Here is a 27538-nt window from a genome sequence, read left to right on the forward strand (position 1 = left end):
TTTGCGAAGGTGATTATGCTGCAAGCTGGCTCCTCTGTTTACTCCAATGGTTGGAGCACAGATCTAGATCTGTTTCAGTGGTCCTAACCATCTACCATTGGGCAGAGAGATGCACCTACCTCAAACAGATCATGATGGATGTCATGAAAAGGCAGCAAGTGGTTTATTATTTTTATTGTACTTTTTTATTGTTAGAGAGTAGATAGGAGAGATGGTTGTGAGGTCTTCTTTCTCATAAGCCAAAATAACTTGGCTGCCCTTGGACGCTATGCACATTGATTGCTGTGTCTCAGGCTGCAAAGTGTTTTGGACTGCCTTTGTTGTCTGGGCAGTTAAAGTGAACAGTGTGTTTGTGTGAGTGAGAGAGCTCCATATCCACAAAGGCGCCTAAGAATCTGCTGCTAGCTGAATCAATGCATAAACTATATTCTATTATCCCCTCAATAACTGCACAAGCAGGCCATCATTTTGTATATGGGTAACATATGGGTCTGGCAGATGGTAACTGACCTAAGACAAAAGTGTCCGTAGCCGAAATGTTAGCATACATTTGTCAAACACCACAACCGTTTGGGCCAGCTTAATGTAGCCATGGGTGCCTGGCTCTGCAGAAGGCCATTGTTGTTTTGACCGGATAGCAAAGATTTCTGAGCAGCTTTCAATCCTCTTTCAGGGCCAAAGTAAAGGTAGGAGGAGTAGAAAGTGTGTGAATCTTCCTCTAGCCAGCTCATAAGGTTTATGTTTCTAAAGGCAGTTTTATTTAACTTCTTCCATCTCATAGTGTCATTTAATAATCCTAGAACAATAACATTATTGAGGCTTGAAGGGCAAAAATCCAAGACTGGTATCTCTTGTGACGGAACAAAAGGCACATGCATGCTGTCCCACACAGTTGAGCAACAAAGAGTATCAAGCATTAAGAAAGAGAGTTTAATTATTTGTAGACCGTTTTAAAAGTTCTTAAAGAATACAATCTCTTTTTGGGTCAATATATAGATTGGCATCTCTGTACTTAAGAAAGACTGTAAATAGTAATATAATATCTATACCATTGTAGAAATTCACAGCACTGAGTGATTAATACAGGTAATAAGCAAGGAAGTGTTGGTGTGTACAGGGCCTGATTCTGTGCCCTAAAAATTCCTTTCTGAGACAACTTGCCTACTGAGCTTCAGGCCACTGGCTGAAATAGTAATTCCTCTGCTTGAGGAATATGCACGGCCATGATTTCATGATCAGATTTCAGCAACTGATTATACAGTGGTACCTCGGGTTACAAACACTTTGGGTTACAGACTCTGCTAACCCGGAAGCAGTACCTCGGGTTAAGAACTTTACCTCAGGATGAGAACAGAAATCGTGTGGTGGCGCTGCGGCGGCAGCGGGAAGCCCCATTAGCTAAAGTGGTACCTCAGGTTAAGAATAGTTGCAGGTTAAGAACGGACCTCCAGAACAAATTAAGTTCCTAACCAGAGGTACCACAATGGTGTGGAATCATAAGCTACGAGGAGACCCAACAGGCCAATTAATTCCACTCCCTGTCAGTAGGCAATATAAAATAAAATACCTGGATCACAGTGCACCCCCCACAAAAGCAAAGAGCAGGTGCATTGCAACAAGAAACATAACAGATCAACCACAACAAAGGGAGAGACACTGATGTGAGAGAAAGTTATTGGGTGGACTGATGGTGCCAGGCAGCACTGTGTGAGAGTACGGGGTGAAGACAGAAAAATGGATGTCTGAATGGTGTACTTGAGGTCATGGGTTTGAGCCCCACATTGGGCAAAATATTCTTGCATTGCAGGGAGTTATACAATCCTATGTTTTCCTGCCCTGACTGGGCAATGGACAGGTAGCACTGCTTGAGCTCCACTTCAGACAACAAAATGTATTGGGCCTGCACAACCTTGTAACAATTAAGTTTTCCCTCTATAAGCCCATTTTCATGCAGTGTTTGGACAGATCCCTGACCCAGCAGCAACTTGAAGCTAAGTTCCCCTGATGTGCACATACCTCTGTTAATCAGACAAGAAGCTAGAGTATTGCAAACGTGGGCGATGATGGGTATGGCTTGTAATACCTTGCAAAATCTCTCAATCTCTCTCTCTCTGTAGATGTGTATATAAATGACAGTATTCCCAATGCCACAACCACCTTTTTCTAGTCACGAAGCCTTGGGAGACCCTGTGTAAAACAACACGTGGGCTAGGAAAGGTCACAAGTTCCTGAAGATGCAGGTATTATTATTTCCTTCAGTTTTTTAGATTTCTTACCTGCCATTTACCCTAAGGTCCCAGGGCAGATTATAGCAATAAAGCACATATTTACAAAACAAATAAAACACCTGAAACCATTAAACAAGAAAAGCATTAAAAAACCCCAATCAGAAACAGATCCATATATAAAACGATTTAAAACAATTCCACATAGAAAGAGTTAAAATAGTTACATTACAGATGCAGATTGGGGTAAAGAGTTAATACTGGCTATCCTGCATATGCTTTTTAAATTTCAGAACAGTGTCTTAACCGTACAATCACACGCTGGACAAAATATTCCTGCATTGCAGGGGGCTGGACTAAATGATCCTTGTGGTCCCTTCCACCTCTACAGTTCTATGATTCTATTTCTGCACCTGGCAGAAATGCTGTGAAAGGATAAAAATGTCATTTGTACCTTCAAGGTGAATTCCTGCTTTGGATCTAACTAGCACTAGAAGCTGTTTGGTGTTTTGTTTTTAATGTTTATTTACATCTTCTTCTGCAAGTGCTAAAGGAACAATTGGAACTGTTCATACCTATTAGCATGTTCTAAATTAGTTGCTACTATGCAGGGGTCAAAATCACTGCAGGGCTCATTATGAACAGCACAAGGATAGGGAACAGCAGAGCTGATAGTTTTCTTTCAGAAACAAGAAAATAATGCAAATATTTTAATGCCACTCTGCAAATAGACAAGATGAATTCATCTTGCATACTACACCCAATATGCATCTTTCCCCTTCTATCCATGTTAAGAGTAGCGAGCTGAACATTTTGAAATATGCTATGGTACGCTTTGAATGCACAAGAACCGTAGCCATTTATCAAGGCAGTGCATTTCATTTCCCCGCTCCCCCCCCCCATATTACTGGCCAATATGAAGTCTTGCAGATAAAGCTGAACTGAGAACAAGACGACTTGGGACAGCTGAGCGGCCCCAATCCCGCTCCTATTTGCATGCCCCTACCTGTGGGGTTTCAGCTGGGAAGAAAGGGCTTCGGCTTCCCAGCTGAGCAGCTCTGCTCCTGCTCCTACTCTTGTGCAAGCAGGAGCGGGTGCAGGACTCTCTCGGCTGGGGAAGAGGAAGCACTTTAACACAGCCCCCATCCTGCCACTGGCTTCTGTGAGCCGGTGGCGGGTCAGGGGGGCTCTGTAAAACTGCTTTGGGGGGGGGGGGTATCTATGTGTGTGTGCTTTAAAACTTCATTTAAGGACCTACTGAGTAAACATGTATAGGATTGCCATTTAAGCCGCACAGAAATAAGAAGGAACTTCAGGCAATCCTAGCTAATTTTCATGGGCCTATATACTTAAAAGTCCCACATTGTTCAGTAGCACTTGCTTCCTTTTTCATGACCTTATTTATCGGTACTTATTCATAGATATATAAAATACATACCCATGACAAAGTATATTTTTATAATATACTAAAACAACAATTTAGTCTAAAAAAGAACAAATTCAGAAAGCAGAAAAGACAAGAAAGGGGGAGACCCAAAGAAAGAGAAAGAAAGAAAAAGAAAAAAACTAAAGATAAAAAAGGATAAAAGGGCTTCCATTCCTCTGTCCTGCAGCTACATGTGATATTCATTCCTTAAAATCCAGCCATATAAACCAGTATTTTTTCCATCTTCAAATCCCGATATTTCAAGCTCATTTCGGGGTAAAACCAAATGAATAATAATAATGATAATTTTACCACAAAAACCTGGTGCTGGGTTCTAGCCACTCCCCACCCCCGCAAAAAAAAACAAATCCCGATGTACCACTTGAACGCCCAGGGGCGTTTAGTACTTAACATACTAGAATAAATTCACCATTTCAACAGGAGGCAAATCCCCCCCCCCCACCTCTCCTCGAAGATGGACTGCGCCAACCGTCCCTCGTGCTCTCTGGGCGTTTCAACTTTCCCGCTTTCATATGCAGTTGCTGCCCTGCGTCCCCGTCCTTCTGCGCCTGCGCGTTAGAGGTTGGCGTGGGGATTTGAAAAACAGAAACCCGCGTTATTTTTTAACGGCGCGGTCGCCGTCGAGTGAGAGGAGGCGGCGGAGGAAGGATGGCTAGCGGCGCTTTCTCCCTCGCGGTGCCAGCGGGAGAAGAGAGCAGCGAGAGCGACGACGACGGCTGGGTCGTCGGGTCCGTCGAGGCGACGCCTCAGAAGCACGTAAGGAAGGCCTGGGCCTGAGGCGCTTCCAGGGGGCACAATTTCCAACTCAAAAGGCCCTTTGGGGTCGGTTCCCTTTCGTCCCTGTTACAGTCATTTTATTATATTCAGGTCTTTTGTGACCTGAAGCGCTTGAGGCAGAGCCCTTTTCTTTTGCCCCCCTTTGTAACTCGCACAACAGCCCTGTGAGGTAGGTTGTGTGGAGAATTTCACAGCCGAGGGCATCTATTTTGAGTGCCCAGAGTTTGCCACGGTGTTATTTTGGGGGGCGGGTGGGTGGGTCACAAGCAGTTGCAGTTCGGAGTAGATAGGGCCAGGTGGATATTACATTTTTTAAAAAATTGTTTTTATTGGATTTTCAAAATATAAGTAACAGAGGCTAGAACATGGGCGTCGCCCCTTAAATCCTCCAAAAGTATTAAAAAGCAATAGAAACACTTAAGCTGAGGTTCTGTCCCTGCCCCCTCAGCAGAGACTTCCAGGTATAGGGCGGTGTATAAATTCAATAAATATATAATAATGAAATAATAAAGCCTGCCCCGCCCCAACCAAAGTCTTTGGTTTTTTGTTTTACATATTAAAGGAAACGTCCGTGACCTTCCAAAAAAACTTAAACTTTTTGCCGCTGCCCCCCCAAATCCTAGCTACGCCCATGGGCTACAATAGAGGAATCATAAAGCAAGAGATACAGAATACAGCTGTCGAGAAAAGTGGGGAAATGGGTGCCACAACACAATCAACAGGGTGCCCTTTATATTTCTCATTTATTTGCTTCAGTTGTGTCGATGCAATTCCATTTAATAAGCCTCCAAGGGTGTGGTGTGCTGCTCTTTGAAATTTGGAGTAGAGCCAGGTGTGCTTTACAAAAGAGGAAGAAAAAAGTCATTTTTATTGGATTTTCAAATTATAAGAATAGAGGAATTGTAAACCAAGTCACAGAATATAGTACAGTGGTACCTCTGGATGCGAATGGGATCCGTTCCGGAGCCCCGTTTGCATCCTGAAGCCAACACCACCCGCGCATGTGCGGGTTGCGATTCGCCGTGCATGCGTGCAACGTCATTTTGAGCGTATGTGCAAGCGGCAAAACCCGGAAGTAACGTGTTCCGTTACTTCCGAGTCGCCGTGGAGCGCAACCCGAAAATGCTCAACCTGAAGCAACTTCAACCCGAGGTATGACTGTACAGTTGGCAAGAAAAGTGGGAGTGGATGCTGTGACACAATTCAACAGGGTGGGTGCACTTTACATTTTTCACGTTTATTTGCTTCTGATGTGTCACGTAATTCCATTTAATAAGCCTCCAAGGTGGACTGAGAATAAAATGGTAGTAGTAGGGAGAATGTATTATATTGTAAACCACCCTGTTATCCTCAGATGAAGGGCAGTACAGTCATACCTCAGGTTACAGCTGCTTCAGGTTGCATTTTCTCGGGTTACGCACCTGCAAAACCCAAAAGTACTGGAACAGGTTACTTCCGAGTTTCAGTGGTTGCGCATGCGCAGACACACCACTGTGGGTTGTGAACGCTGCGGGTTGCGAACGTGCATCCTGCACTGATCATGTTCGCAACCTGAGTATCCACTGTATATAAATTTAATGAATATTGTGTGCAGCCTTGAACTGCTTGTAAGGAGAACTTTGGAAAAAAGGTTGAATATAAGTGTAAAATAACTAAATATTTAATCACTAAACCAATGTAGTAATTTTCCTGTTTAGCAACTGGATGACATATTGCAGTCAAATGGCAAAGATGAAGCATTGAAGAAAGCATTGCTGGCTGGAAACTTGCCTGCTGTTGAAGAGCTTTTAAATTCAGGTAAGATTAATGGATTGTCTGCTTTAATTTGATGTGTGTATATAAATTAGATTTTGAAAGGTATTCTGAGAAGTTGTTTTTACTATAAGGTAAATCTTTATTCTTTACATAGGTACATAGAGGAATCTTATGAGCTCCTTTGAGCAAATGTAAGGTCTTGCAAATGTGCACTGGAGTTGCTCGCCTTTCTTTTAACCAAGAGCAATTCCTCTTGAGTTCTGCTGCTTCTCATAGTCTCTTGAGTTTTATTGGTAGGCCATCATGGCAGACTGCTGTCAAAAGCAGGAATGTGGAAACTTTTCGCTGCACATGTAGCTCACCAGATGTTTCATGGATTGGAACTAGAACAAATTTCTTGACCAATGGCTGAATGTTATTGGATTTGGTGTTTACATGTTGAAGGTTCCAGCTATGTTCATAATACAGCACTTTAGAAATACTTTGAAAGCAAATGATTTGAAAAGTCTAGACTTAGCTTTTTAATTAACAGAGATTTTGAAATATGAAGTCCCGATTTTATAGTGGGAATGGAAGCTGTAAAATGGGTGGGGAACCTCTAGCCTTAAGCTCACCAGGCCTCTTTATTCTAGCCATGAGGCCATTTTGGTCAAGCTATGCCCACCTGTCCATTATATATGATGTCAGGTGTGAGGCGGGTAAAGACTTGATTAAAGGTAGTTTGGAAGCACCTGGCAATCATTTGCAAAGTGTTCCACAAGGCCTGCCTATCAGCTGACAGTTGGTACATCTTCTGCACAGTTTAGTTTCAAATTGTGCAGGCAGAAAAGGGCCACCTGGCATCACTGTGATGTTTGGTGACTGGCAGGTGGGCAATTATACTCATCAATTCTGGCCCATGTGTGTGGAATTGAATGATCTGTCCTGTTGACAGATTCAGTTCCCCACTCCTGCCACAAAAATTAATTTTGAGCTATCAGGTTAAAATAACCTACCTTCAGGAAATACTTTTAAAAAAAAGTCATTTGACATTACTGAATATGTTTCAAGTGCTGAGTGCTTTGTCTATGTGCCATGGACACGCACATTAGTAAGCTACAGGTGGCAAAGGATTTCCATTATGTGTGGTGAAATAGACATACATACTTACTGATCTAGCAGGGTACATGCAGTTTTCTGCATAAATGTGATAGCCAAGTGGTGTTCCATCTCTGGGACACTACTTTACACAAACTAGAATTATGAGAAACTGTAGTAAAGATGGTTAGATAGATTTATAGAATTTCCAAAAATGTTATTACTGCTACTCATATATTTAAATACATTTTCAAAATGTAGTCAGTTTCTTGCTTTCTCTTTATCTCCTCCTCTGTCTTGAATAGGCTGCAGTCTATGCCTGCTTATCTGGGACTTATTTCTGAATAGATACGTATAGGACTGGGCTGTAAAAGTATCAAGTACTGATTTTACCAAGTTACTCGGTTTTTGAAGAAAAAGCCCCACAGAAATTTAAAAAATACTGGGGCATGATTGCTGTTGATATGGCAATGTGAGTTTTATTTATTGTGAATCAAGATTACATTGTAGAAATGAACACACCAGCAAATGCTGAGAAGTCTTCATAGTTCTGAATTCCTAATGACTGAATCCAGTAATTCTGGGGTATTGCAACATAAGTTAGGAATGAAGTATTAACCTGTTATCATACTTCTTCCCAAGTGTCAAAAATGTTGAAATGTTCTAAGATAAGAGTTTTTTCATAGAACTTTATCTTAATCTCCTAAGGTATTACTTCACCTTTTCAACTTGAGAGCTTTCTATCCATAAAAATAGCAGTTTTCCTGTAAGTAATGACTTCTCAGCCAATAAATACTCTTAGTCCAATAAGAGAAGATAAAGTGATTACGTAACTTTCTCCTCTTCTATGCTGACTTCAAGCTTTATTTGTGGACCATTTTCTTCATAGCGTCAAAGCCTAGCTAGTCAAACAAAAGATGCTGGTACATTTTGGAACACAACTATTATTTCTACTAGCTTGTAGAAATAACAGGAAGAGAGCAAAGGTTCTCGAGCTCAGCAGCTTTCTAGTGATTGTCCAAATAATTGTGAAATATGAGTGTATATGACTATGTGCAAGTGGCCTAGGGCACTAGTCCTCAACTAGTGGGTCAAGACCCAGTACTGGGCCTTAGCCTGACCTAATGTGAATCACAGAAGCAGCACTGCCACCAAACAAATCCCCAAATGCACATTGGGTTACAGGTGAGTCTCTGCTCGGAAAAAGCTGAAGTTCTTCAGCTGTTGGCCCTCAGATGTTGTCAAAGAACAATGCCCGTTATTCCCAACTGGCTGAGCAACAATGGTCAGGGTTGATGGGAATTGTAGTCTAACAACATCTGGGAACCAAAGATTGAAGAAAGCTGGTTTAGAATCACCTTGTATCAAACTAGAAAAGTTGCTATCTGTCTTATCTATCTGTCTGTCTGTCTGTCTGTCTGTCTGTCTGTCTATCTATCTATTTAATTGCGTTCTACTAAGCGGGCCAATGGATGAGGGACAAAAGAGTTTTGCCTCTGCTGGTCTGCTTCATTTCTGTGCTAGCCATGGAGGCGGGCATATCGCTTCTTGCATGGTCATCCTGGAAACCAGGGAGGTTTGATGAGGAGAGACAGGGTCTGTCACCTGCTGCCCCTTGTGCTCACCTTCATGGAATTAGAATAGAGATACAAGGATGATCTAGAGAAAATAGCTGTAGATCTCTGTACCTAAACCCCTTAGTAAAAGTGATTTAAAGATGATTTTTTGTTAAGTTGCATGTGGAGGATTCCACGTGGCTAAAGTGTTATTTTTGCTGGTTCCTGCAGGTAATTAGTATTTAACATTTATAAAGTATCTGTAATTTTCTAAGTGATTATAAATGAGTAAATAAAAAATAAGAGAGTGTCTGCTTCCACAGTCACAGTGTAAATGCACAATACAAAAAGTAATGGATGGAAGAAAGCTAGCATTGGAGCAGGTTCTTCTACATTAGCTGATTGGTGCGGCCAGAGTGATCTTCCCCTTACCATGGTGATCTTCATAGGAGACAGGATGTGCTGCCCAGATCACCTGGCTGGTGGCAGAATCCAGACAATGTCTCAAATTCTATTGTGCCAGGCAATGTAATCTGATGAGTTGAATTTTAATAACACCTTGAGAGATCTAGAATACCAAGTGCTGCCAGTGATATAAAAATGTGACTTTGTTTTCATACTTGCAATAGCGGAGATTGGTAAGGTCAGATCCTGGGGGCACTCTCACCTGAGCTTTTGTCAGGTGTTCTTGCTGCTATTGCTCTGGGCAAAGGGTAGAGTTCTGAGACAGTGGAGTAGATAATGATGCATAACAGGGATGGGGAACCTGTAGCCCTCCATTTGTTGTTCTCCAGGTCCCACCAACCCTAGCCAGCGTTGCTAGTGGTCAGGGTTGAAGAGAGTTGTAGTCCAGCAAAATGTGAGAGAGGGCACAGGTTCTAATACATAAAGCCTTTTCCCCAGCCTTCTTGATAGTAGTATTAGGAAAGGCAACATATTGGGGCCAGATATTCTTCAGAGTACTTTCCCTGCTCCAACAGGTATTTCAACCACCTCCACTGCCATTGATCTCTGCAGCTAAAGACTGCATGCTGAATGGCTAGATAATTTTGCCGAGCTTTGGAATTTGTATCAAAAGTCTCTGAAGAGAGTAGTACAATGTATGAGTCTCTGTTTTATTAACTGTGTATACACTTGCATATATAAAATCATTGCAGGTGTAAGTGTGGATTCTACTTTTAAGTTTGGATGGACTCCTCTGATGTATGCTGCAAGTGTCTCAAATGTGGAACTCATGCAAATCCTTCTGAACAGAGGTTCAAATGCAAGCTTTGATAAGGGTAAGCCTTAGTAAATCAGCTATTCTTATAAACATTTGTTTTAGGACTTCAGGTATGCAGGTGGAAATCCAGCAGGAGTGTGGGGGCTATCCAGTGTATTGTACAGAATGTTACATTTATGACTATCTGTCTGCCGGACAGAAACTCTGGGTGTGTGCTCGGTACAATGAGAGCCTCATTTTTTGTTCTTTTGAGGCCAAAGGCAGAGAGGTTGGTGGATGAGGCCTTCAGAGACATGATAGTGATATCCCACTCCCAGGGTTGACACTTCCTCCACTGTCATGGTGAATGAGACTGGAAACCCAGTCAGATGAGCGGGGTACAAATAAGAAAATTGTATTATATTTCAGGGAAGGAGGGAATCTAGTTCCAATATGGGATGTGGGTGAAAAAGTTTGATTGCCCAAATGGGGAAGGGGCAGAAGTAAGTACTGAAAATGACAGCAGTTCAAGGAGTCTGGAGTGCTGTAAGTTAAAAACACACATATCAGAAATATTTGGAAAAAGACACAAGTGTATAGGTTTTATATGGTAATACTATAAACCTCTGAACTGAGATGGGAAAGTTTGAGTGCTTGGTTGTAAAGGAGAGCATGGATATAGTAGGCACAATGGAAACCTGGTGGAACGCAGAGAGCCGAAGGGACAGTGTAGTCTCTGGATACAACAGTTTAATTATTAGCAATTGGCAGCTAAATTTTCAATCCAAATATTAGTATAAAAACCAGGATCACAATAATTATCAAACAGCCATTAGAATCTAAGCTTAAAATAACAGGAAGTATTCAGGTGAAGGTCATTTTAAACAGCCATGTCTTCTAGCTTGAGGTCACTAGGGCATTAATGACTATGGCAGCATTTCATTTCATTAGGAAGGGGTGTTGAAAAACCAGCCAAAGCTGGAAAGAGGCACCTCTTGACACTGATGCGACCTGCATATCTAACAAGTGCCATATAATGGAGTACCCGCTAAGCTATAAATCTGATTTTATGCAAAACTGGTTGTAAACACAAGGACAAAAAACCCATATGGAGTATTTTAACATATTTATGGTTGTTCAGGTACAATAAAAGAACATAGTTTTAAATAAGTATTAAATCTAGCAACCTGTAGTTGAGTTTAAATATGCATTTAAAGTTTACACTTTAAATTTCAAATTGAGACCAGTAGGAAATTTCCCTTGAAATTTAAACTAATTTAATATTATGAATTCTCCATTTCCAATTAAATGCAGTTGGTGCTTTCTGTGTATTGTGCTTGTAACGAGCATTGGTCTTTGCACATTTTTTTTACCGTGTCTGGTTATTGTGTTTTATTATAGGAATCATTGATTATTTGTATAATTTTCATTTAGATCAATATACAGTATTGATGGCTGCATGTACAGCACATACTTCAGAAGAGCAGATTTTAAAGTGTGTAGAACTGCTTCTCTCAAGAAATGCTAATCCTAATGCTGCTTGTAGGTAAGCAAACAACATTATCTCCAAATTTCTGACTTACAGTCATTCTTAATTGAACTTGTTCTGTCGTGTGTACTACCAATAGATAACTTTTGAGTAGGTCTTTGGCCTTCACTTTCTGATATGTACTACCAATGTTTCTGTTTGCTGACAGTGCCTTATGTGGGTACTGTTTTCTCCTAAACCTTTTGTCCTCTTCTGAAGTAGCCCTCCAAATGGTTTTGTAATATTTGTTTACCATTTGCATTGAGAAACTCGATAAACATTTGAACTTACTCATTGTATTGGCTAAACTTTGCTGTTGATCCAGTAAGCAAACTAATTTTTCAGCATGCAGTGTTTTGCTGTAGAAGAACAGGTTTGATTAAGGACTAGAAGCTCAATGCATTTTGAATGTTACAGCCACTTACAATGTTCGTTGTGTGGAAGATACTTCTTTCAGAGCTGCTGCTTTTTAGTTTCTCAAATACTATAAAAACACTATCTTGTTAAATTTTCCACTCCTCTTGAAAAGTAAACTATTTTCCTAAGGTAAATAGCTATAACATTGGCAGTGATAATATCTTAGACCTGAAGAGTGAACATTTTCTGTAACTGTTCCATTAAAGGAGAATATTTTTTTAAAATAATTTTTATTAACTGGCCAATCACATCAAATTAAATCACATCACATAAATTCCAAATTACAAAGCCAAATTTTTAAATTTTGTTGGGGGAACCCATACTTCAAGATCCAAAGGGGGATTCAGATCATCTTCTTATTACTGCATTAATGTCCAAATCAGTCCCAATCAATCCAGACAAAATTCATAATTCTATCCAGTCTTATCTTGGTGTTTCCACATCATATCTTGTTCATATAATTTCTATTTTTTCCTTTACGATCTCTTCTGTTAGTCTCCTTAAGCCGATAAGCAAAATAATAATCCTGTGTGGATTTCCCGTTCCTCCACTAAGTCCAGATGGTTTCCATATATCTCCTTCGTAGACAGCATCGCTCTTTCCATCATAAATTTGGCATTTGTCGCTCTTAAGTCCCACCGAGAAGTTGATCTATGATATGTAAACAACTCTTATTTCTCTCTTTCTCCTCCCAGACCCAAGAGCTCCAACAATGCCTCCCAAAATGGCGACGGCATTTTTAACTGCGTCATTCCAAAACTCTTAGCTTTCCAGCTTCATCTTGAAACATTGCTTTGGTTCGAAAGTTTATCTCCACACAGCCTTAAATCCACAGCTTAAGTCCTTAGTTTCTGACTCATTAGGGGAGAGGATTCTTGTTAAATCACGTAAGAAAAAGGAAGGCAGGTTTCCCCCCCTCCCCCCTCAGTCATTTGTAGTACCGTATCTTGACATATCTTCTCATATTTTATTCTTGTCTTATTATCAGAGATCTCTTCTGTCAGCAGTCTTTACTCCCCTTTTCCCTTGAAGCATGTGCAATTTATCTCATCCAAATTGTTTCTTTTGAAGATGCTTGCAACTAGCGGCGCGAATCAGGGACGGCGTCCAGGAGTGCCGGAATCCCACAGGAGGGCTTTGTGCATAGTGCCCCCACCCCCACAAATTCGGGGGTGGTATAGGGCACAGCAGGCAAGGGCCGTCCCCCCCACAATCCTGGGGGGGGGTTAAGGAGGCCAATTACCCCCATCATAGCCTCCAAATTACCCCGTGTGGGTCGGAGAGATGTTATTGTCAGCCATCTTCCGATGCGCCACCTAGTGGCCCCTGTTCCATTAAAGGAGAAATAGCCCTCCAGGTGTTGTTATACCAAAACTCCCCTCATCCTTGACTGCTGGACATGCTGGCTGATGGGGATTGGAGTCCAGCAACATCTGGAGAGCCACCCCTGTTTTAAAGCCTTCCATGACTCACCACTGTATTTTTAAAAGAATCTTACATTTTCTATATTAATTTCCACTAGTTTTCAGCCATCTTGGAGACTGTTGTCAGGCAGGATATAAATATTAGCGTATTTGTTTGCTATGGAAATCTCCCATCTGTTCAGAGCTTATCTCTTATTGGACACAGCCAATTTGCTAGAAAGTCCACTAACATTACGAGACTTCAAAATTGCTCTAACCTTCGTGCCCACATGTACACATATACTGTCATTTGCAGTTACAGATAGGTAGCCGTGTTGGTCTGCCATAGTCAAAACAAAAATTTTTTTTCCTTCCAGTAGCACCTTAAAGACCAACTAAGTTAGTTCTTGGTATGAGCTTTCGTGTGCATGCACACTTCTTCAGAAGAAGTGTGCATGCACACGAAAGCTCATACCAAGAACTAACTTAGTTGGTCTTTAAGGTGCTACTGGAAGGAAAAAATTTTTTTTGTTTTGTCTTTGAATCATAGAAAGATTCATTTCGCACATTACGCAGTTATGAATATATGCTTACTGCCACATGTAAACATGATTCATTGCAGTGAATCAGAAGTGAGGAAGGTGGAGAGACAATTCGTTCACTTCCAATTTATAAATATTTCCATGCCTACTTTCATGACGGTGATGCCTCCTTATCACAGCTTACCAGGCAATTGACTAGTTCCTGGTGTTAACAAGCCCTCATTCACAGTGACCCACATTGGTACAATGGTACCTTCGGTTACAAACGTTTCGGGTTACAAACGCTTCAGTTTACAGACTCCGCTAACCTGGAGGTAGTACCTCGGGTTAAGAACTTTACTTCAGGATGAGAACAGAAATCGTGGCGCAGCAGCAGCGGGAGGCCCCATTAGCTAAACTGGTACCTCAGGTTAAGAACAGTTTCAGGTTAAGAACGGACCTCTAGAACGAATTAAGTTCTTAACCAGAGGTACCACTGTAGTTGATTATCTGTAACACTGTTTTATTATCTACCCACTACTGAGGAGAACTTTACACAATCTGAAATCCAGGGGAGCAAGGGAATGGTAAAATTCTTTCTACTCTGGATGGACAGTACAGGGGACCATGTGGTTATGTGCTTACTGTAGTAAACAGTTACCTTTTGTTAAATGCTCTTTGTTCGCTCCAATCCCACAAACCACAGAGGCTTATTCTGTTGGCTGTTCAGTGGCTTCTGTGCAGAGATAGATTTCCTTTGGGAAAAAGTACCCCAGCCCACTGAGACCTTTGATGGCCACCCCTCACCACCTGGACTCATTGAACGTATTTCCCTAATATTAGTATTGCCAGACCTCTCCAAGAGCTCCTTTTTGTTGCTGGTAAGATTCTCTGTAAGCAGTAGGTTTGGTAACCTCTCATGGACGGTTTGGGTATCGAGGCCTAACTTGCCTTCCCACCGTTGTTCTCTCCTCTTTGAACTTGAGGAACATGCACTCAGAGTCTCTGTCTTCATTTTCCCCTGAAAGAGCCTCAAGTAGTAGCTGTTTTACTTAGGGCATCTTTGGCATTGTAGATACTGTATTGGTCCGAATATAAGCCACACTTTTTTTTCCAAATTCTGACCATGAAAAGTTAAAGTGCGGCTTAAATTCATGACCTGACAAAAATGGGCTTTTACGATATCGCTCCCGTCCCGTCTCGTCCACAGCTCCCCCAGCCTCCCCCAAAGCTGGTTAGGAAAGAACGTGGGGGAGGGGGAAGACCGCCGGCACCGTGGCACGGTTCCCCTCAGCCCGTGATGCTGCCAGGAATGTGGGGAAGCAGTCCCTGCCCTCAGCTTCCCCGCCCTTCCCCCTCCGGCTGGGAAAGGGAGGAAGGGGGAAGGCTCCCCCCCCCCGCCCAGTATGCAGCCAGGAGCACAAGACAAATACACTAGGAGCATGGGAAAGCGGCGCTTGCCCCACGTATAGTCTTCCATCCTCTCCCCCAAGGCCAGGAAGGAGGAAGCCACCAGCAATGCAGCCCCCCCCCGCCCAGAATGCAGCCGGGGTTGTGGGCAAACTGCCAGGAGCGTGGGGAAGCGGCGCCCGCCCTGCACGCAGTCCCTAGTCCTCTCTGTCCAGGTTGGGAAGGGGGAAAACCACCAGCAATGCTGCGTGGCTCCCCCTGCCCAGCATGCAGCCAGGAGCGTGGCAAGCGGCACCAGGAGCGTGGGGAAGTGGCACCCGTCCTACCCGAGGGACATACTGCGGGTTCTCTTTAGTACCCATAGGATTTTCTTCTACATTCGCCATTTACCGATGTGATTGCCTGCGGAATTTTAAGGGAGCGTCTTCAGGTATTGTATTTTTTTCTCTCCCCCCCCCCCTGAATTTTAAAGGTGCAGCTTATTTGCGGGTGCGGCTTATATTTGGGCCAATATAGTAGTTGTTGTCTGGCCTTAGCACCATTTCTCATTGCTCAGGTGCACCATCCAAGATGCATCTGGGGAGCCCCAAAGTGTGCTCCACCCTTTCCAACTTCACTCCCATGACCAGAAAACAGGCATTGTTCGGTCCCTGCTCCTGCCAACCTAGCAGTACTCTGTATTTTCAGTGCAAATTTCAAGTAAATGGGTAATGGGGACAGTGTATGGCTTTTTGTTGTTGTTGATAGCTTGGTTAATGTTTGAGATTTTTATCTAGTTACTTAACACATTAAAATTTAACAGAATATATTTATTGTTGCTGATAGTATCATGCCAGCTCTACTGTGTTATTTCAGTGGCCTTGGTTTTATTATATGATAGTTAACTTTGTTTAATGACACATCTAACTACATCTATATAGCCTGGGAAAAGTGTTGCATTTATCTTTTAGGTAATAAATCCTACTATCAATGACACCAAAGCAGAGATACAGAACAGTTATCATAGTATATGTCTTTAATCTGCTCCCTAGAAGAAAAATATCAGCCATAAGTTTGAAGGGTTTAAACAATACTACATGTATTTAATCTTGTTACCTTTTTAGAGTTCCTTATTCATGAGACGTAACCTCTGGAATCAATTTAATACATAAATTCTTAAATCCATTTGATGTACATACGTCATGTGGGAGAGAATTCTAACGTGTTCTCCCTCCCTATTGAACTTGAGTCAACCCATATTACTCAAGAGTCAACCCCCCTTTTAGAGGGTGACTAACTGCAGAATTAGTCCCCTCCTGGCAAATAGAAGGGGAAGAAATTGAGGCAGTGAGAGATTTTACTTTCTTGGGCTCCATGATCACTGCAGATGGTGACAGCAGTCACGAAATTAAAAGATGCCCGCTTCTTGGGAGAAAAGCAGTGACAAACCTAGACAGCATCTTAAAAAGCAGAGACATAGCCTGGGAAAAGTGCATATACCTTGCCAACAAAGATCCGTATAGTAAAAGCTATGGTTTTCCCAGTAGTGTTGTATGGAAGTGAGAGTTGAACCATAAAGAAGGCTGATTGCCAAAGAATTGATGCTTTTGAATTATGGTGCTGGAGGAGACTCTTGAGAGTCCCATGGGCTGCAAGAAGATCAAACCTATCCATTCTGAAGGAAATCAGCCCTGAGTGCTCATGGGAAGGACAGATCATGAAGCTGAGGCTCTAATACTTTGGCCACCTCATGAGAATAAAGACTCCCTGGAAAAGACCCTGATGTTGGGAAAGATGGAAGGCACAAGGAGACGGGGACGACAGAGGACGAGATGGTTGGACAGTGTTCTCGAAGCTACGAACATGAGTTTGACCGAGCTGCGGGAGGCAGTGGAAGACAGGAGTGCCTGGCATGCTCTGGTCCATGGGGTCACAAAGAGTCGGACACGACTAAACAACTAAACAACAACAAATTGCAAAATAAAAATGCTTTGCAGACAGATTCTGCAAGGATCCTCACTGGCTAATGCCACACCCTGATTGGGCCCCCAATATTGTTTCCTTAATGCTTAACTTAGATGCTCATCAGACTCAGCCTTCATAAAGCTACATTACAGCACCTGATAGGAGCCCTCCTCTATACAGTATAGTACTTTGAGTCAGAATGAATTCATAGAGAACAGGCAGAGAGAGCACAGCACATATCTGAGTGGCAGTACTATAAAACAATGGCTATTGATATCAATGAAACTTGGTACATTATTTGCAGGGATCTCTTGTGCCATCTTAGTTCTTTTGAGTTCGCAAAGGAAACATTTCTTTTTGTGTAGTTTCCACTGCTTTATTGATAATGCTGAACTCTTTTATCACTGGAGCTGAGCCAATAACACTTAACTGTTGGAACCTTTGGGCTTAGTATTGAACTTGAAAGAGTGTTAATCCTCTTGGGTTATAGGTTACAAGTTCTCCAAAAAGGGAGCTCCCTTTCTTCTTCGCTTTCAGATCGTGCATCTACTTCACATGCAAAAGCAATTCAAAGGGGAAAGGGAGACAGACAGACAGACAGACAGACAGACAGACAGACAAACTACAAAGTATGTGGTATAGTGATATTTGGCTTGTTGTCTTAATTGAGCCTAAAAGAAATTCTTGTGTGTTTGTTTGCAGTTAAGTGTCAATTAAATATTTTCCTTTAAATTGCTGCTTTGTAACTTTGAAAGCTGTTCTACTGTACAGTTATTTTTCACCTTTCTTGAACATACAGTAAATGGGGTCTGCACTGAGAGACATCCCAGGCATAATACTTGATGACTTCAAAGTTGAAAAGAAGAGGTTTCTTTTTTTTGTCAACATGGAAATCATCTGTGATGTGAGATAAATTTTACCTAGCAGTAAAACATTTATCATAGATGTGTAAATTCTATTGTAATAACAATAGACATTTAATACATTATCTTCATTCCTGAAGACCCCTAATCAATCCATGAATAGCTACCTAAATTTGAGATTGAAATCTTGTCGCTCATAACTTTTTTTCCTTACTTTTTAAGATCAATGACCCAGTTAGTATGTAAAAATAAGTCACACCACGGCTAAGTATGAACACACAAGTGTGCAGGTTCTCACAACAAAAAGTGTGACTGCTTCATTCCTCCCCTAGTCTTGCTTCTGGCACACTATCCAGAGCTAAGCCATGCATTGGTGTATTGCTACATATGAACCCAATAAGCCAAGAACAAAATAGTTCATGATTTGTCTGGAGCAAGAAAATCACAAATCCTGGTTCAGATGTAATGCAGAAGCCAAACCATGTGTATGTCAATTTGCAAGTCACCCAGGAAACTCTCACTAAAATTCAAACAAAACAGGGAAGTCAGTGGAACCTACTCACAAACTAAACTTGAGTTGGATTGTCTTTAAAAGGAGGCCCATGAAATTTCTGAGTAGACTTGAATGGGACCTCCCTGCTCCATTTGGTTTGTGTGTCTTCCAGGTGAAGTGCAAACTTACTTATTACAAACTTCCATTTGTAATAGTTACCTGGTTGCTAGACTGAAAAGTCCTGTAGTAATCTACTAAATTACTTAGGTTCAGGAATACATTTTAGAGATCGTCCCAAATGTGAAAGATGAAAAGTTGCAGAACATTCTGCAAAATTTGCTACCATACTTGTCTAGCATCTGTTGCCACCTTGTGGTGGAACTGTTAACTCTCTACAGAATGAAAATATTCTGAGGGTAAAAAAATGCACCCCTCCCCAGTGCTTGACTTAAATCTGCTTGCCTTTGGAGGCCATTGTCCCTTACCAACGTTTGGTGGATACATGGATGGTTGTGTTCCATCTTTCTTGATATTCTAGTTAATATTTGAAAGCTCATAGTTTGCATTGGTTTTCTTTGTACACAGTTCCTTTGAGTCGCTTCAAGATTCTCTTCCTCTGACTATGGTACCAACAAGTGATACAATGCCTTATCAGATGACGTTTTATACTATCTTCAAGCAGACTAGTGTTACATCCCACTGTTGGGATGGTGAGTCATTCCTATGCGTAACAGTTCCTATTGTTTATTGTTCAGCTTCATTTTATTGTTAGTAGCTGACGTCTCAAGTATATTGCAGCAGCTTAAAAGGCTTACTAAGAGCATAAAACCTGCTGGATCAGACTAAAGGTTTTATCAGTACATAACATCCTGTTTTCTTTAGTGGTTAGCCACATTAGCCATATTTATGGGAAACCTATTTTTCATGACTTGGCTAATCTTATTTTAAAGCAATTTAACCCTGTTCCCCTCTACATCATATGGCAGTGAATTCCATAAGGTGATTGTATGCTTGCATGAAAAAGTACTTTGTATGCTGAATGTACAAATCTGCCTTAGACTAAGTCAGACAACTCACTCTCCCACCTAGCTCTGTATTTACTAATGTACAGGCACCTTCCCATTTGTGCACTGTCAACATATGTGCGGCCTCTGACATGTGCAGCATTTTTGACAAAGAAAAACATAAGCAATACCACACTTTGTATGCCAAATCCATGCGATCTCTAATATTGTGAAAGGTTTTACATAATATAGTACAGCTGAATGTTCGAAGCCAACATAAGACCACAAATCTGTTGGTACTCCAGAATCAAATAGGGATCATTTTGGGTTGAGATCATGCCACAGCATTATTGGAATTGTTGATATATAAAAAAAGATCATCAATACCAACTTGGTGGCTACATATGGGGTTATTGCAGAGACAAAAGCTCAAAGAAAAACTACAGTCTGAAAATTATTGTTCGTTTAATACAAATGCCACTCCTGAGGGCATTGTAGGAAGGAAGCTGTCATTTAAAACATCAGTAGGGGCGAGATAAAACAAAACTGAATCAGGAAGTGGTTGTGTTGGAATGAAAACATAAAAACGTAAGAAGCCCACAAGTGTATAAATATCTGTTGCGTAAGTAGGTACCAAGCATTAGATTTAGAATAAATTTGCACTGCTATGTCCTGAACAAGTAGAGTGTATCATGAGTTTTGAAATAAGTTTTCTAGGCTTATGGCTAGAAAGGCGAGCGTAATCAAGTGGCTAGAATAGTAGATGATAAAGGTGGGATTCATTATGACTCAATCTCCAATGACTGCTCCTTTGTCTCCATCCTACATTGTTTCATGTTTCAGACATCATGATAGATCACCAAATCACAATGTTTAGCTGGTGATATATCACGATGCTGAGAACCAGATATCACCCAGTCCTAGAGTTGGTGCAATGTTTTCCTTCTTTCCTAAGGCAAATAATCTTAGGGAGGTGACATTAATATTGTTTTGTACTTTGGGGAACTGGTGGTGACTGGAGTGGATTAGGCGTGGGGTACTGGATCTAGCTGTTCACCCATGCTCAGCAGGTCATTTTGACAAGTGAGTTGAAACTGTGTCCCATTTTTTCCCCTTTGTAGCTATCTAGGTGATTCACTTTTCCTTTGTAATTAGAATGGAAGCTCCAAGCCCAGCCAAGTGGTTACTGTTGATCAGTACTGACGTCAGGCTCCGGTTTCGCAGGGGTTGGCTGTACTGCTGAGTTCTCCAGTGACCTTGGTTAGCGCCTATCAGGTGACAGGCAGTACCTTCAAGCCCCACATTCTGCTGAACTTGGCTACGCTACAGAATCCCCTGGGGAACTGATACCAACTGATTGGTGGTGACAGCAAGCCTTTCTTGCCAGTGCACAATCCAAAGTACACCTTAAGGCTCATAATTATACCTTAGGATTGATGCGTCTCGCATAGGCCATTAGGTGTGGGGCATGTGGAAAAGGTTTGGGGGAAACAACCTTGTGGACGAAATTGGGACCTTCACTGGACCTGATTTGGCCTGCGAACCAAAGGTCCACCATACTTGGGCTAGACAGTTTTTAAGTGCCTTGCAATATGTGTGGTGATGTGGATTTTGTGGAGATTTTTGAACTGGAAAATTTTGCAGAACATTTTCTTGTGCAGTGTTCTTAAGTTGCTCTTGAGAGTCATCTAATTTATCATATTCATCTTCCTTCTATTTAGTTAACAAAGATAAAATTTTGAAATGGCCAAACTTTCATAATGCATCATTTGAAATGACAACCCATGCATTCATTTGTTAATGAACTTAGGAAATGGACATTTTCTCATAGCATTTGTGCATTTCAAATGTTCTTGAGGGTACATTTGATCCAACCAAGATCCAAACTTACATTGGTGTAATCCTATTTATTTTTAACAATGAGATGATATCATTGTAACTGATGAGGTGTCATTTTGGATTCTTACAACAAATGATATGGTTCAACTATTTGCTCTTCTGTGGATAAGTGCTTTCTTTTTCTATGGTACATGTTTTGATAAATCAAGAATAGGACTGTGACCTTTTCCCCATTTTCTCTTATAAATCATACCTGGGAATGAAGACTTGAGCAAGTCCATTTGCTAGCATTTTTGAAAGAAGTGCAGCCTTTTATCATGTGTTTTATGGGGTCCCTCTAGTGGTTTGTAAGATGGTTAACAAGCCATGCTGTGTTTTTTTATATGTAATTCCAGGAAAATGTTAATCTACAGACCCATTTTTCATTGTCATATATAGTTAACCTATTCTATATTATTTTAAATATAATTTCCCGTAATTTCATTACCTGGCAACAGTCTTCCAAAATAGCATTTTACACACAATGAAACCAAACAAAAGCATGGCACACGATATGACCCATAATTTCTCTCCCCCCCCAAAAAAAGTTCAATTAAAGACCTTTCCAAGAAAATAGACAATAGGTTAATGACCTTTATTGTATTGACAAGAAATTTTACATTAGGAACAAAAGCAGATGAGCTTAGGATAATAAAACTCAAATGTATTACATTGGTCTCAAAAACACATACTCCCCTTCCCACACAAATGAAAAGAAAAATTCTATATGTTTTAAGTTTATTCTCCTTTTTGATGATCTTAACATTAAGAAAACGTGATGATATGTTACTTTATATGTGTTTTGCATGCAACATTTATTGTGATCATTGTAACACTGCAATGTGCAACTTGCATAATATCAGCATATGTGGGGTGAGGATTGATTGTTTAGCATGGGGTCCCTTTTTTGTGCAGTGCTTCAAAGGCTCCTGACAACCAGCTGGTTGTTGTGTGCTTTTGTAGCTGCACAAAACAGTTTTGGTCAAGCCCTGCTCTTACTTGCATGGTATCAGGTGTTGAGTGGGTAACCCTGGCTTCACAGGACAAATGTGGATGCCTGGTAGGCCAAGATTGGCCCATGGGCTAGAGCAGTGATGGCGAACCTTTTAGAGACAGAGTGCCCACCCTGCAACCCAAAACTCACTTTTTTATCACAAAGTGCCAACTCGGCCATTTAACCTGTATATCTCATTTTTTCTGCGTGTTTCACGTTTCTTCTTTATGACTGCTGTTGTAATAAATAATCCTTCATAAAAGGTATTGCATTACATTCTTCATTAAATTATCTTTCCATTGATAAATAATTTTATGGTATAACTGCTTCTTTTTTAAAAAAAAGTTTAGGGGTATTCTCATTTTGACTCAAGAAAATCACCCGGGGGGGACGGGACGGAAATACAGTTCAAATCAGGGAAAATAAATACAGTTAATTTCTTCTCCTGTTAAATTCACAAAATGTTTAGGAGTATGCGTACCCGCGCATCCCCACAGAAAAAAAGCACTGGTATTACTCCAAAACAAATTGGTGTTATGAGCCATCAAACCTCGGAAATACATTTTTTCCAGAAGGTTACACAATTCTGGCCACTAGTGTACGCTGGAGAGTTGTACTAAGAGCTACCCTCCCAATTTTTAATATGCGATAATAGTGATTGCGTGCGCACATACAAATACAGTGGTACCTCTGGATGCGAACGGGATCTGTTCTGGAGCCCCGTTCACATCCTGAGCAGAATGCAACCCACGTGCGCAGGTCGCGATTCGCCGCTTCTGTGCATGTGTGTGACCTCATTTTGAGCATCTGCACATGTGTGAGCAGCGAAACCCAGAAGTAACCCGTTCCGTTACTTCCGGGTTGCCGCGGAATGCAACCTGAAAATGCTCAACCTGAAGCTACTTTAACCCAAGGTATGACTGTAAATATAAATAAATAAGTCTAGCCAGATGGACAGGGTATAAATAATATATTATTATTATTATTACTATTATTATTATTAGCCGTTTCTTTGGCTGCTGTTTGATCGCAGCCTCCACAGAATGAATTTCTTGGTTGGCTTCCACAGGAAAGCCCAGCGAACATGTAAAGCCAGCAGCCTCTTCTTAGGTTGCTGTCTTTATATGCTTACTGACCTGGGAGTTCAGCCCTGCTGAACTCAAGGCAGCTTACTCCCAAGTAGGAAAAACAGACTGGCAGGAGGCCCTGGCGTATCAAAAGTCAATGCCTGCTCAGGCCCTTGCTCACCAGGCCCTGGTGCTGCAGGCTGTGGATGGCGCAAGAGCTCTCCTCTCCTCCCCCACCCCTGGCACAAAAACTACAACCCTGCTGGGGCGACAGCACGCATGCCCACAGAGAGGGCTCTGAGTGCCCTCTTTGGCACGCGTGTGATAGCTTCGCCAGCACTGAGCTAGAGGTTCCCCTCTCTTACTCTAGAGCTGTGGTTCCTAAAATGGGGTACATGCCTCACAGGGGGGCAATTTGATTTTTAAGGGGAGCAATTTGAGAATGAAATGACCTTTTGGACTAGCTCCATGTGAATAGGAGTTTGCTTTTTGAATAATAAGAATTATATGTCATGGGGGGGGGAATCAGGATTTTAGAGCTGTCTAGGTGGGGCATGACCAAAAAAAGTTGGGAACGACTGTTCTAGAGACACAAAAATTCCCCTCAGGAGCTGGTCTCTTGCCTCACCTCACGGAACAGTATAACAATGTAAAAGGGTGAAGTGTAAATGACCTTTTAACAAAATTTAAAATGAGTACCACAAACACAGAAAATAATGTCCCTATGGGAAATGCGATTATTCTGAAATAAAATGCAGAAGCAGTAACAGCCCCTGAAAGTCAGTTGGCAACTTGGTTATTGTTGAGATTGAGAAATAGAAAAGAAAATTTGTTGGTAATGCAGTAAGATATTTAACAGTGTGAAATCCTTTTCATAAAAAGGGCTTCTGTGACATTTGTCTTCCCTGCAAATGGTGATAAAAGTTGAATTGAAAATAAACAAATCAGAGTGTTGCTACAGCTAAACTTGCTGTGAACTTTACAACTTCCCACGTGGACTTGATGCTGACCTGCAACTTGTGAATGCATAGCAAAGTGTTATGTGCACAGGGTCTTGTTTTGGTGGCATTTGTTTGTGGGTGTCTATCAATGAATTGTCACAATATACTTTGATGATGTACTTTGATCACAGGTCATTTCCCAGAAAACTTTTTCCCATTCAGTTTACAGTAAACATAACCATAAGTTTGACACTTGCCCATGAAACATTAGCTCTTTGTCTATATTGCCGCAGGTGGATTTTTAAAACATTCATACTTTTAGAGAAAACACTTATCCAAGTTACAGATAAATTCTTGAGGTTGCAAAACTGTTACATTAGTAACATATTTTAAAATGCAATAAAAAGAAAACATTTAAACTACCATTTGTATATTTCTTGATTTTATTTGTAGGGAAGATCAAGCCGGTTAACACACAAATGTTTTAATGTTAATTGGACTTGCAACTAATACTAGCTGAAACACAAAATATTAGGTAAAGAAGCTTACAAAAGTTACAAAATATTAGGTAAAGAAGCTTACAAATGTTACATTGGTCACTATGGAATTACCCATAGGGTTTTCTTCAAGCAGGACAGCTATGCCAACCAGCACACTGTGTATACTTTAGCATGTGTTGAGGCATTCCAAATATTAACCCTTTGTCCTCTGCAAAGCCAAGAGTCTACAGTGAAATGCAACAAGCAAAGTTTGTTTCTTTAGTTGTGCTTTCAGCATTGTTTCCATTGTTGTTTCAAGGCCTAATGTGTTGGTGGTTCACCATTTACAGTATTACTGAGTAAGTTTTACTAAGGCTTTTGCACATGAGAAACATTATATGAAATATTAACAGAATAAATAGTGTTTGGATTAAGAACACAATAGCTGCTTTAATGGATATTTAATGGATTTTTTCTTAGGAAGAAAATGACTCCATTAATGTATGCAGCCCGTGATGGCCACCCTCAAGTTGTAACTCTTCTTGCTGCTCATGGATCAGAAATAAATGCCCAGGATGAACGTGGTTACACAGTAAGTGAGCTTTATTCTAAGCAACAAGACGGACTTTAATTATTTCTGAAATGTGCTTAATCTTGCATCATTCACAGATTTTCTCCCCCCCCCCCCCGTTTTTTCATTTGCTTTTGGAGGAGAGAAGGAAAAATACTTTACTAAAATGAGGGGGTGCCCCTGACACAATCAGATTATTTCACATACATTTAAGTTTTTTCTCAGTTATGAAGAGTTCACGTGTAGCCAGGATCCAAAGAAGGGATATACAACAGAAACCACATATAAAATAGATTTGCTTATGTTTTTTTCTTTTTCTGAAGTAATAAGCTGTTTGTTTTTTTTTCTGTTTTTTTAATTGGACCCTGGCTTTCTCTTCAGCCCTGGAAACTCCATGCTGACACAAATGGTTGATTGATGCATGTTTTTTTCCACCTTACTCTGAAGTAGTCTATTGATTTCAGGAATTAAAACAGTTTCATTATGCTGATGCTGGATCCGGGTGAATGATATAATCTAACTGAAGAACAGTATAGTAAAATTCAGCTAATCTAGCTGAATTCCATGTAAGGAAGAACACATACTGGTGTGAATGTTAACTTTTGCAATCGCAGCTCTGCTCATGGTTGGACTTTCTCATCTCCCTTCCTGCCAGTTTCCTATGGCTCCTGAAAATCCACCCCATTTCAAGGATTGGAGACCCTCCAGAGTAGCTTGAGGTGTGGTACAACGGACTGTAGCTGGAAGGGGGAATCAGTCATGTTTGACTAAGAACTTGTACAGGACAACTCTAGATTCAAGCCACAGAGCTTTCACTTATTTATTTGAAAGAGTAGAAGAGAACAAACAAACAAACAGTATGTTAAGCTTGAATAGCAGGCAGGATTGAACCGAATGAGACATTGATTCAGTGGTAATTTATGTTGCAATTGCTTTCCTTATCCAGTTTTAAAGTACATACTACCTAATAAAGACAACTTAATGCCTTGTTACAGGCATTAACGTGGGCAGCACGCCAAGGTCATAAAAAAGTAGTCTTCAAGTTGCTCGAATTGGGAGCTGACAAATCAATACAGACCAAAGATGGACTGACAGCAGGAGAGATTGCAAAGAGCAACAAGCATTCAGAGGTACTATTTTGTGTATGGTGTCAAGACTTGAGTTGAAATGCTTGTATTCATAGGTTGCTTAGCTACATTAGAGGCATAGTAAACATTAGAGCTGGTATAATAATTCAGTGATAAAAAGCCTTCTAGTCTGCGAAGAGTTAAAGCTGTTCATGCTGGTTCATGCACCACAAAGCCAGGAAGTTGGAAACCAAGGCTGATGCCTTAACATGTGTGCTCTGAGATCAGCAACAATATTATGCAATATTGTACATTGTGGTTGCTTGCACCTTGCTCTCTCTGGATCCACACATTTTCCTGGTCTTTCAGACCCCATTCCAGATGGGGACCATGGGGTGCCTGGGGCTAACAAAAATTTCCCACCCGCCATGATCCTGCATTTTGTTTGCTATTCTGAATTTGGAACTGCAACATGAAGAGATTTCTACCACTGGGTATTCTGCAAGAAATCTAGGGTTGCTTTGTAACCTGAGATGCTGGGTGATAAAATATGCTGGGTGCTATGGTATTGCAATTGAAAAGAATTGTCAAGTGGAAGGGTTAAACAGCCTCTTCCAGCACACAACTTTTGTTTGCTTCACATTGCACTTTCCCAACACTACTAAACAACAAAAAAATGTGAGGGCTCATGTTTGTGAGCTCAGTTGTCTGCCTTGATGTTCTGTGTAAGTCCTTGTGATTACCTTTTTGGGGCAGAGGGAGGAGTGACATTGGCCTACAAATGCACTGACATGTAAGCAATGAATTGATTCCTACCTGTTCAGATTCAATATGTTCATCACCTCCACACTGCCAAAATTGCACCTTTTCTTGATGCTTCTGTATCTATTCAACGGGATTATTTTCAAAACCTTTTCTCA

The 27538-nt window shown here is 41.1% G+C and overlaps 1 protein-coding gene across 3 annotated transcripts in view; it reads left to right on the top strand.

Moving 5' to 3' along the window:
- ASZ1 (ankyrin repeat, SAM and basic leucine zipper domain containing 1) overlaps nucleotides 1-27538 on the top strand; it is a 46849-nt gene that overhangs the window by 9919 nt on the left and 9392 nt on the right. Inside the window, exons 1-6 of one of the 3 annotated variants that reach the window (XM_083574593.1) lie at nucleotides 4144-4428; nucleotides 6147-6246; nucleotides 9995-10117; nucleotides 11473-11584; nucleotides 25461-25572; nucleotides 26547-26681. In XM_083574593.1, the coding sequence (XP_083430719.1) occupies nucleotides 4321-4428; nucleotides 6147-6246; nucleotides 9995-10117; nucleotides 11473-11584; nucleotides 25461-25572; nucleotides 26547-26681 (690 nt within the window). In that variant the 5' untranslated portion in view covers nucleotides 4144-4320. Of the gene's footprint in view, nucleotides 1-4143; nucleotides 4429-6146; nucleotides 6247-9994; nucleotides 10118-11472; nucleotides 11585-25460; nucleotides 25573-26546; nucleotides 26682-27538 lie in introns of those variants that run through there. The other 2 variants (XM_083574592.1, XM_083574594.1) reach the window with 2 other exon arrangements.

The sequence above is a fragment of the Podarcis filfolensis genome (assembly GCF_964270895.1).
Source record: "Podarcis filfolensis genome assembly, chromosome: 10".
NCBI lineage: Eukaryota > Metazoa > Chordata > Lepidosauria > Squamata > Lacertidae > Podarcis > Podarcis filfolensis.